This window comes from Colias eurytheme, chromosome 18 (genome assembly GCF_061535395.1).
Source record: "Colias eurytheme isolate Ceu_HAF_F1 chromosome 18, ilColEury1 Martin Lab GWU primary, whole genome shotgun sequence".
Taxonomy (NCBI): Eukaryota; Metazoa; Arthropoda; class Insecta; order Lepidoptera; family Pieridae; genus Colias; species Colias eurytheme.
In genome coordinates, this window is record NC_142997.1 from 7,847,611 (window position 1) to 7,860,474 (window position 12,864).

At 31.7% G+C, this 12,864-nt stretch overlaps 1 protein-coding gene across 1 annotated transcript in view; it reads left to right on the plus strand.

The window, feature by feature from the left end:
* Nucleotides 1–12,864, plus strand: part of Adss (adenylosuccinate synthetase) — a 29,781-nt gene that overhangs the window by 1,291 nt on the left and 15,626 nt on the right. The window contains exon 2 of the mRNA XM_090112139.1: nucleotides 1,348–1,450. Within this exon, the coding sequence (XP_089968265.1) occupies nucleotides 1,348–1,450 (103 nt within the window). The remainder of the gene's footprint in view (nucleotides 1–1,347; nucleotides 1,451–12,864) is intronic.

Genomic DNA, 12,864 nt, shown 5'->3' on the forward strand with positions numbered 1-12,864 from the left:
TCTCGGATATGCCCTTGTTATAAGAACTTTGTTGTGCAATAGATTTTATATTGTGTCTGTGATTCCGGGGGCTGAGGGATGAAAGACTTTTTAGTTTATATCTGTAAGACATTTAAATTAGTTAGTCTGATTCACAATAATTTCTAGTGTTATCTTATGTTTTTATTTCGGTTATCTAGTCTTAATAGAAATGTAGCTATTGCAAAACTTGACCTGTATATAGTGACAATAGTATTGCTGAATAAAAAGAGAAATCTCATCAAGGTTCCAATCATGTTTCTAATCAAATATTTGTGTAACACTATTGGGAAATAGAAAATTGAATATTGCAAGATAATTCAATTCTGTTGCTTCCAATAACAAGTGACAATGTTTAATAAATTATTTTATGTCAACATATTAGATGGTATACATACTGATCAAAATAAATGTTCCTACCACTATCTCTTACATCATTTATTTGCATTATTTTCAGTTAGACACAACAACATACATAAAAAAGTAATGTTGTAGAATAAAAGCTAAATAATTCAAAGAATAACATTCTATTAATAATAGCTCTGTTCCCAAATTAACTTCCCACAATAAGCTGGGAGACATTTTTTTGTGTGATAAGTGGTCATTGACCTTATTGATTATTTATATTTATTGGGCGCAAAGATTAAGATATATCATGTTACTGTCTGGAATTCCACATATTTTTGAACATACTTTCAGATAGGTATATATTATTGTTTTTTATAAAACTGGTAGTTTTGCTACTAGTTCCAAATATTTGGATTAAATCAGGATTTAATGAAGTAGCTAATGTCATTCAGGAATGGAGAGAAAATGAAGTAGTTTGTAAATTTGTACATACATAAAAAAAACATTTGTGTTTTAATATCAGTGCAGATATTTTATTGTTTGATTTTACGAGAGGATTATCCATTTAGTAATTAAAGACTTACGGATTTTAAAAGCTGTTTATTTTTTATATTATTTATCCCGACGTTTCGAGTACTTTACGAGTGTGGTCACGGAGCGACTACAGATCAGTATTTTTTTATTTCTATAAGTGCAGATTTAACGCAAAATAGGCGCTCGTCGTCGATTTGCGGAAACATGCTGCGCTCCGCGGTTTCACCCGCGTGGCTCCGCTTCTGTTGGTCTTAGTGTGATGAGGTATAGCCTATAGCCTTCCTCGATAAATGAGCTATCCAACACCGAAAGAATTGTTCAAATCGGACCAGTACTTCTTGAGATTAGCGCGTTCAAACAAACAAACAAACTCTTCAGCTTTATAATATTAGTATAGATTTATTATTAGTGTACATTCCAAAATACTAATAAAGGCTTGTTATCCAGGGTGGCAATAACGCAGGCCACACAGTGGTGGTCAACGGCAAAGAGTTCGACTTCCACCTCCTGCCCAGTGGCATCATCAACCAGAAATGCACTTCGGTCATCGGTAAGACCTTGTATGTTTGTTCGCTTCTTACTCTTGAACCGTTTAACAAAATATAATTCCATGGAACCATCTGCTTATTCTTGTTTTGCACTAAATTGCATGATCGAAGTTATTATAGGTTTATAATTGTCTGCTTATTTTGTGCCCTTGTTTTAACGCGTTAGGTACACATGTAGTAATTAAAATAATAATTTCGAAATCGATAGCAGATCGAAAACGAATTAAAAACGTGTTTGTTCGTTTATTATGTAGTTTTGCATTTGCATGCAGCCTTGTTTGAGACATCTTTAACATTAATTTAAATTCCTCATATCATATACTAGCTGTGCCCCGCGGTTTCATCCGCATTGCTCCGTTCTTGTTGGTCTTAGCGTGATGATATATATAGCATATAACCTTCCTCGATAAATGGGCTATCTAACACCGAAAGAATTTTTAAATCGGAACAGTAGTTCCTGAGAATAGCGCGTTAAAACAAGCAAACTTTTCAGCTTTATAATATTAGTATAGATTTTATAATTATACGACGATAAAATAATAATCGAAAGTGAACCGGTGTATTTACCGGTTCACCGTGTCATAAAAAGATGTATTGAATATTGATAAAAACCGACAAAAAAATAAATCGATTTCTACAAGTAATATTCAATAAATTATTCCTTGCGTAATTATATATATGTAAAAGATGTTTTATCAACATCCTGATATTGTAAATCGAATGCAACCGTTCAGGTTTCGTTGAACATTAATTTTGACATAATTATAAATTAATTAAACCTTTAAATACATATGATATTTTTTGTAGCGAAAAGATCACTTCAAGGGGATGAATAAGATATATACATATCTAGTAATTTATTATTTTTCTGTATTACTTTGACGATTAAAAAGCGCTCCTTAACGAACTCTAGTTGAATAAATATAAATTTGAAAAATAATATGTTTGTGAGTTGGTATAGGAATAGGAACAACTGCCGGGTCGTGGACGATTTCTAAGAGTAGGTACCCGCGGCCCCGGCTAACTGCGCGGCTCGACGGAACACAGTGGGGTTTTAGTCGGTAAGAATCCGACATAACCCTTAGCTCCTTCCCCGGGGGCCGTGGGTATATTTGGGAGATTTCCCCACTATAAAAAAAGGAACAACTGCCGAGTAATTAGAGAATATGGATAAAGACGAATGCGGGAAGCTAGTTGTTTACAAAATATAGGTGTGAACAGTATGTATCTGAGGGTGTGTCTATAGTTACAGCTCGTTGATATTGAAATCTTTAACGCTACGAGTGACCGACGTCCCCTTGAAGCATCGCCAGAAAATTGCGTCATCTGCATTGTTTTGGGCTATTTTGTTAAAAATAACTTTACTTATTTCAGTAATCTAATATTTTAATTGTAGTGGAAATTAATTCTTAGCAAGATTTCTCATTACTTTAACGGTGCAAAACTTTATAAACCACTAGCTGTGCTGCGCAGTTTCACACACGAAAGAAATGAAAGAATCTGCAGGAATTATCAAATATTTCTTGTCTTCTATTTTTGGTACATAAACCAGTGATGGCACTTGGCAGTGGGCAATTATCAAAATCCGTTCGGTGGTTTTCCCGTGATGTGTATAGTATATCCCAAAACATACTCCATTTCACCAACTTTAAAGTCTATAAATAACTATCAGTAAGATTTTTTAACGTTTTCGTAAGTGAAAAACCCGCGGGCAATTTATTGGTGCGAAACAAAACTATGACGCATGGATGATAAGCCCTCAATGTAACGTTTCGAATGTTTCTATCACTTGGCCAAAGTCTGCCCACGTCTAATTTATGGAAATGTGATAAGCGTTATTAATGTGTCTATTACCGTTCAATTAAAATGTTCTGCTTCATTACGCTATTAGTGTGTGTCTCAGTCTCATATATGCGTGTTTCTTTAGATGTATAAGTCGTAGACGAGTAGCCGTATTCACATTTGATTTTATGGACAAAGAATATTGTTACTAAGTCAAGAGTTTTTAATAAAATTGAGTTCCACAATTAACATTCTGTCAGAAAGTCACTTGTGATGTACGTAGGTACCAGCAAGTTCGTTCGCTAATGATAAAACGCGGGTTTTCCCCGTTAAATCGGAAGGTAATATAATTTGAAAAGAAAATCATCAATTATATCGTGATGTTATATAGCTTGTAACTTTTTTTTAATAAATGGGCTCAAATATTAATAACGAAGATTTAGGTTAATAAAAATAACAGAAATGTTATAACATTGGTAAATAGAAGTTTACGGTACAGAAAGAAAAAAACATAAGTCGGTAGTTATAGCATATTGCTGATATTCTATTATACTCTGTCCATTATATTATTTGCTTTTTGACAGCTTCACGCCTATGAAGGATTGTATTGTCTATGTTAAAATGTCATACAAATAATTATCGTACTTCATGGGCAGGTCCCGCCCACTTAGTGATGTTTACACAGAATTATTCAATGATGGGTCGATAGATTATAATAATCGATAGAAATAAAAATATATCTCTGTAAAATATATCCGATACAGAAAAACTCTTCTATTATGATATATAATTTAAACGTAAAGACAACCAAATTGTAAGATAGAAACCAATAAATAACAAAATATTAGTTTAGTTTAGTTTTAACATACAATGCATAGATACAGTGCGACACAAAAGAGATGAAAATAAATGAGGGCGCCACCGTCGCTCATATAGCAACACTGATACTGCGACGCAAGCGATCTTGATACTATAGAATAAAAATCCAAAAATGTATATAATTTTATCTAAAATAAATACCGCGATTTAAACCGTTATAACTGTTTCAGTGTAGCAATAGTGTAATTTAAGACAAAAATACATTAGTATTTTAATTGACCTACCTAGGTCAAATTTTACTTAAATGTATTTGGAATTAGTTATTTTATAAAAATCGGTCAAGTGTTTAGACTGCAGAGGCGCACATAAAATCAAACATACAAACAAACAAGCATACATGCAGCTCAAACACATTACCCTCTTTCTGGGTCCGTCGGGTAGAAAAAAACAAGGCGATTTGAAAACCACATATTTTTATTTTTTTTGTAGATAAATTTTGTACATTAATATAATTCATCAAAATCTAAATATTCTACTCCTTCAAAGGACTGATCATCACTCTGTTTCGAAGTACTGGCAAGAGGGTACGGGGCATCTTCAGTATCTGTAAATATGATACAGTAAATATGATTTTTTTTCTTATGGTTTGATTGAAGCTGTATGAAAACAGTTATCACTATACTTTGTAGTAAAATCTAAACTAGGTACTTTATTTGAGGCTGGTTGGATTGGATATAACTTCTTGACTCAAATTGTGCTGGTCGCACTATAAAAACTAGTTTTTGTTTACATACAAATAACCTCAAATTAATTTGCGAAAACGTAATAATCGCCATACATACATACATTAAACACTCGTTACTAATGGAATATTCTATTTTACGTAGTACTGAGCAAAAATAAATGGAATCTCACCGGTATATTCTGCTGTACGTTTGTAAACGTTTTCCAAATCAGTCAATAAATTTCCAGCTTGAAATTCGGACAAACACCGAATAAAAACTTTATACACCACATCACGGACACCGCTACGTTTAACCTTTTTCATGATGTCTCCTTTTTTATTTAAATTTCTTGTTCTACATAACAATTTTATCTCAATAATTCTCCACTTCACGAAAAAAACAACAAATTTTTATTCAACTTGACAGCTACATTGCCAATTCAGGGTTGCCAGGTAATGAAAAACGAATTAGTTCCAAAATAATTAATTTCATCTCTTTTATGTCGTACTATATGTGGTCTTATTATTATGTTTACGTTGTAATTATTATTTACGTACCTGATTCGATTTATGATAATATTTTGAATTTTTAATTGAAATGGTATCACAATCGATAATCTTTTGAACATCACTTCTGGTATCACCCGTCGAGCTGTCAAAAAGCAATTCTTATAGTGGACAGACTATAGTTGATCCATTGAAATGTTACATTTTTTAGGCCTGACCTTGAGTTTTTTAGAGGACGCAATTTTATTTTTTTGATGTGTAGGGGGGGTCAGTTTGAAGCTATCACCAAGTTTGTGGGGTCGCCACCCTTGTCCCACGGCCGCCATCTTGAAAATAGCAGTTGAAATGGTTTTTACGATATATCTCTTAAACTATTTATCTGATAATAAAACAATGTTAACATTATTCGTTGCAAATTAAATTCTCTACAACTTAGGTTCCGTAACTTTTTGTCGTAGAACTATAAACAAAAAAGTTATAAGCGAAAATGTTCAGAAATTAGAGATGTTTATATTTTTCAATAAAACTTTTTTTTATAAGTTTACGAAGAAATTATATCAGACCATTTTTGTAGATTGTTTTTCGTAGAACAACTTTTATTTACAACATTTTTTCATTAAGTAAATAGCTAAGGTTTTACAGCCATCCGAAGTGAGTACTATTTTAAGTACTCTTTACTATACAGAATACGATATATTATGTGTGTACTAATAATAATTTGTCACCAGTAATTATTTTATTTTTGTTATAATAATATTTTTAATAATTAATTTTACAATATTATTAATAATTAATTATTGAATCTTTTCCCCACAACCCAGGAGGTACAGTCTGGAAGTGCGTTTTTTTTTACGTCGAAAAGCAGGGCTGAAATGTTCTGCAGTGTGCTTCCATTGTTTTGGAGTCTGGGAAAAGAGCCAATAGCCAATTTATTATGTATAGTTACTACTGAAAAATAGTACTCACTTCGGATGGCTGTAAAACCTTAGCTATTTACTTAATGAAAAAATGTTGTAAATAAAAGTTGTTCTACGAAAAACAATCTACAAAAATGGTCTGATATAATTTCTTCGTAAACTTATAAAAAAAAGTTTTATTGAAAAATATAAACATCTCTAATTTCTGAACATTTTCGCTTATAACTTTTTTGTTTATAGTTCTACGACAAAAAGTTACTGAACCTAAGTTGTAGAGAATTTAATTTGCAACGAATAATGTTAACATTGTTTTATTATCAGATAAATAGTTTAAGAGATATATCGTAAAAACCATTTCAACCGCTATTTTCAAGATGGCGGCCGTGGGACAAGGGTGGCGACCCCACAAACTTGGTGATAGCTTCACACTGACCCCTCCTACACATCAAAAAAATAAAATTGCGTCCTCTAAAAAATGCGACCCCAAATGTAACTTTTCAATGGACCAAGTACCTAATCGGTAACTGGGTAAAATATTGGAGTCAATAATAAATATAATTCGATTGTATTGGAAATCCCTGATTTACTTCTATACTACTTAGGTTAATCTTAATCGAGTTTTCAATCAATTAATCATATAGTTTAACGATGTATCGATAATGATGATAGTTTATGTTATGTTATCTTAATAATTTTAACCTATCTAAGGTTATAATAATAACATTTAAAATGCACGAGCCAAGCATACAAAGTTTAGATGGAGTTGATTGATATAATCTTATTCTCGTTCTTTTCGTTTCAACGTCACAATCGCTTAGTTACATCTTAGTAGTGGGAGTCGAGCATTGCTTCGGCACGAAATGGGCCAAGCTCGCACCGGGGAAGTTACCACACCCTCACAGAAAACAGTATGCCACCGTGTTTCGTACGGTGAGTGAGAGGTCCGGAGGCCCAAAAACAACCCCCAAATATGAACGCGGTATTATCAGGCAGAATCTAAGAAAAGACAGCATTTTAGGATCTGCAATGTTGACATGGTGACTCTGTGTTTTATTACACACAAGAATTATATTTTCTTATATTAGACATAGAACCTACCTGCATACCTATGTATATCATAGGTGTAAAAAAACGATAAAATGAATTTTCAATTTGAATTTACGCTGCAGATTATGTATTAAACTCTATGAACAATCTGAAATGCCATGTTTTACAAAGTATAGTTACTACATAATAGGTACATTTCAATGTTCTACCAGAATGTCATATGTATTAGCTTTCCGCGGAAATTACTCATGCTAAATGTTATGGCTTATGCAAACAATTTTCGTACCTATTATAAGTAACAGTAGGTCACATTATCGTGTGCAAGCGTTTAATGTTGCGATAATGTATTGTGCAATGACTATTAGAATATATTACATATCATATCAATTTGTTGCTATCAAGGATTCTTCTCTATATGAACATTTCCATTGATCTTGCCTTCACGTGTAAAGTCTGGGTAGATTTCACTTATTCCTGTTTGTTGTGTCAAGGGAAGGTCCTTATAATAGGAAAAAAAAAATTGACGACTATATTTCTCATGTGACTATACTGTACCTTTTGGCAATAATATACAAAAACTGCTTAGTAGTTCTGTCCTAATTTGCAAGCTATGTTCTAATTTGTAAGTCTATTTGCAGGCATTAAATTATTTACAAATGATGACTCAATTGTGATTATACGCCTCTTTGCGTCATACCTGAACAGCTGATTTTCGCAGCTATCGATATAGGTTTTATAACCGATTCGATTAGTCTATTATTTTTATGTTTATATTCGTTTTGTTTTCTCATCATTTTCCTTTTTGTTTAATGATCGGGTTCGTACAGAAATATCAGTTCTATAAATGTGGAAAGGCTTCATTTTTCACAATGAACGAAAACGTAAATAAATAAAAGCGTCAGTGACGTTTTTTTCTGTTGTACATATTTTATCAGAGTTAGATTGTGTTTGTGTACAAACAATGTACTTACTAATTTTCTATATCACGTGAGCAGACACTTGAGATTATGCGTAACTACGTGCTACGTGTATTTTATGCAAACATTTAGGTACAGAAACCATTTTGTCGTTATCAATTAATTAAATGTAACGATATAATTTTGTTTAAGATCTTTAGTTCATCTCTTAGTCATACAGTAACTTCAGTTGGTGAGTAACTGGCGTATGCACTCATAGTATTGCATGTATAGATTTAAGTAAACAATGTGAAAAACACTTTATTGACAAACAATTTATTGAAATAACCACAAATATGTTTTTACAAAAATATGTTCTTCAAGGTTCTACAAGAGTTTTCCTTATGTTCTTCCACATTACTTAAGGTAACAAATAATACAATTACATGTTTACTATATTAAAAAGGGGAATTATAAAACGAGCGAACAAAAAAAAACTTTGCGACTGATGATGACATACTGTTTTAATAACTTGAGCGGTATGAATTTGACTAAGCGAAAAATTAACTAAACTGACGACGAATATTGATTTATAATAAAATCCAGAACGAGCTTACAAAAAGTGGATTGTGATAAATCCATTTCAGATATTAATATTTTATCCGAGCGACTTCATTACTAAGTGAGCGACTGGAAATACAGAGAGGGCAACTTCAATATTAAGATAGATTCGATTTTTCTAAGTGAGGTTATACTTAGCGAACTACTAAAAAGTTCACTTTGAGCAAAGTTTTGTAAGCTGCTTTATTAATGATTATTGGTTACTGATATTCTATTTGAGGGCTTATGTTTTTTTATTTTGATACGCTTTTTTAATGAAAACTACAGATTTTTAAATGCGCGCGAATTCGAATGGGGGCGGGGCGACGAATCGACTAGCAAAAAGGATCGTGCGACTGTCCCGAATTTTTCAATAGATATGGGTGATTATACAAAAATGGGGTAACTCGATGTCATCAGCCAATTTAAACAAAGTCTTATTATATTTTATTCAAATAACAATCTATTTTAAAACAATGAAGCGTCCTTTATTTGGTCACTCAATTTCACTTCTTTATTTAAAATACAAATGAATAAAAAAAATAAATTAATACCTCAAATGTCAGTACTTTGGCATGTCACAACTCCGAAAACCAACAATCAAGTGACTATCGTTTAAACATTATCATCGATTTAAGAAAACTTACAAAAACACTACAATCTTTGATGTACATAGTATTATATACTACAAATTTCATAACGCAATGTTTTCCATTTTATTTAAAAAATAAAATTAAACTTTGTCATCGTTTTCACTAGTCAGTCCGTTGTGTGTTTTTTAAATTCGAAATTCTCGCTAAATATCACCAAGTCGAGGTCAAATCCCTGTCTAAGTATTAATGTTGGTAATGAAGTTACTTGTGCACCGCATATTTTGACGGCCGTCATAACTGTACCAGCGCTAGGGTTGTGTTTGTCCTCTAAAATCTTGCTGCGCCAGTCAACATTTCAGTCCTATGGTGAGTCGTTATTTTATTGTTAATCCGATTTTTATTTTCATTTATAAATGGTTAACTATGATTTGTAAAAATATAGTTTGTTGATATTAGAAATTAGGCAAAAAACATAATTTGTGATTATAATCTCATATTAAGTCCCTTTTCATCAATCCGCTGGCATCAGTCCTTTGTCAGATATCGTGCCAGAGGACTGACGCGACCCCATAGTACTGATGATTCTGACGTTTTTGAGAACTTTTATCTTGATTGCTATTGGTATAAGCATTTCTATTTTATATTTCAGTTTAAAACATCATGCGCCACGCTAAAAGAACCTGAATTTGACTAGCGAAGAAACATTTAAGAAAGAGTAGCAAAGAAAAGAGCTATTGAAACAAACTACTAATAATTTTATTAAAAAAGATCTTATTTTATTTTAATTATTGATTTTGATGCTTTCAGGGCATAGCTTTTTATATTTATCAGATAAATACGTATACGTATATTACTGTGAAGTAAAATTACCTCAAAATAACATAAAAATTAATTAATATACTTAATAACATTATAAAAATGTCAAGGGGCTCTTATGAAAACTCAGATGAGACTTTCATTCGAGACTTTGGTTTTTAATTTTACTATAATTAGTACTTTTAACATAAATATTGGTAGATTTTTAGGGCTCCGAACCTCAAAAGGAAAAAACAGAACCCTTATAGGATCACTTTGTTGTCCGTTTGTCTGTTAAGACGTTTTTTTTGGAACGCGTGGAGGTATCAATCTGAAATTTATATTGGATACTCAAGATTAAGAACCCTTGGGGCTGTAAAAAAATCAAACTTATAACGCAACGCAATCAAAAGATACCTACATCCGTTAATACTGCAAATTTCCGCAAAATTAAATATTCGCAAGGGAATAAAAAAACACACAGGATGCTTGCAGTGTATACAGTCTACTATAAACTGCTATATAGTTTACTTCTACTTGGTAAATAGCAACGTCTTTATAACACAGATAAGGAAAAATTGCTAAAAGTGTAAATTTTTAGTTACAAACATAATAAAAAATAGGTTTTTTAGGACTCCAACTCGCACTTGGCCGTTTTTTTGTTTCTATTGTTTGTGAATTACTTGAAATATCAAGTAAAACTACGTCAAAGTAGAAAAAGTTAAGTAAGAGAGTAAGAATATTCACGTAGCGTTAAATGTCAGAAGGCTGTTTTGAAACTTGAGACATTGTTTTTTTCCCAGTATCACATATTATTAATTATCATTTTTAAACGTAACTAAGTGATTTTAATACTTAAAAGACATGTGCCATTATTAAAACTGAGAGATTTGTAGTAATTTTCATTCAATTTCTTTAAGAATATTACAAAATTGTGTTTTTTATCAGTACCATGTTAGCCTCGTCAGTCCCCTGGAGGCCAATTTCAGAAAATTTAAAATATCTCACAATCTACTTAAAAAACTGGCTGGCCCGATTTGGAACAATATATTCATTAGATTAGCTATCATATACACCCTAATTTGTAACAATCTGATATAAAAAATATAGTAAACAAAATATCCTCAAAAGTTACCCCATTTTTGTATAATCACCCATATGTATGTGTCGTGGCCATATCGTAGATTTGCTCATTTCATGAAATGGCCAACATAGTTTGATCGTCGTAATCGTGTCGATTTGGTCATCGACATTTGGCCAGATCGTATAAAATATCTTAGAGAGTCCATAAAACATTAAAAATTCAGAATATTTTAAGTTAGTGCCGCGGTAGCGCCGGCGAATACCAGAAGCGAATGTTTTTTTCAATAGAAAACAGTTAGGTTAGGTTAGGTTAGACTTTAATAAACAACGTCAGAAGCGAATCGCTTTTAAAAAACAAACAAAAATGGTCGCATTTCGTGCATACATATTACTTTATTTTTACGGAGTTCATTGTTTTATTTAATTACCCTTATATTTCAATAATAAAATTGCTCAACTAATAGAATAGTGTTTCTTCAAATATTTATTTCATATTATTTTTATTTTTTAAAAATATTTATTTCATATTATTTTTATTTTTTAAATGTGAGCTCATTATACTCTGATCATTAGTGTATTTTTCAAAGTGGTTTATGTATTCGAAACACTTCATTTAAGATAAAATACCGCTCAGTATAAAAAATACATTTGCCAAATATTGAAAAAAATGCAGGACGTAACGTTGACACTCAAACAAATATTAGGTCGCTCAAATATTATGAAGCTGCTCATTTTGTATTTTAAGTAACTCAAATTAATGTTTGTAAGTTGCTGTTCTGTTGATTTCTCGTCACTCGAAGTCAGTCGCTCACTTAGTAATTCTATAACCCAAATTAATTAATTTTGACACTTAGAACTGTAATTTACAGTCACTCGTTTTATTGCTACCCTATTAAAAAGCAATTACTTTTGTAGAAATTCTCATTCGCACCGACGCGACGTTCCTAAAATGACAAATTTTTTAAGGGTTCACCATCTTTACCTACACCACGGAATACTTCATAGTAGCCAACGCTACCTACACATAAAAAGTATTTGATAAAATTATAGAAATATTTTATTTCCATTTATATCAGAACATTTTGAATAACCTAAGTATAAACTAAGAAGGCCATACTTCGTTCATACAGCGAATGTTTTACACGCATCGTACCTAATTACGAACCTAAAGAGTTTTATCATTATTCATTACCCATTGTGTTCAAGAAGCAAAACATGCTGCCATTGCTTACCATATAAATTGCATGAAATAAAATGAGATTCGATTATAAAAACATTTAATTCTGTACCTGCCGTGTCTCGGTACGGCTTGATGCTTAATGTTCATTTTGGAAGGTCGTCTATAATTTTTGATTGCATTATACAATAGTAAAACAGCTCAAATTGTTTACTTTCGTGTTCGTGGCTTAGAAATTGTCTTGTTAAAATCTTTTATGGAAGGATTATGAAATATTGAAATTGAAGTTTTATCAAAAAAATGTTTCTCATTACTCAAATTTTAGGAATTTATTGAGTATCCAATACTTAGGAAATTAACAAGCAATAATGTGCAATGTTTACCTATAAACAGTAACTTTAGACTTGTCTAGCTAATTGCTATTTTATCGTATTTAAATATGCATCCAGTGCATTGAATATTAAATAACTAAGATG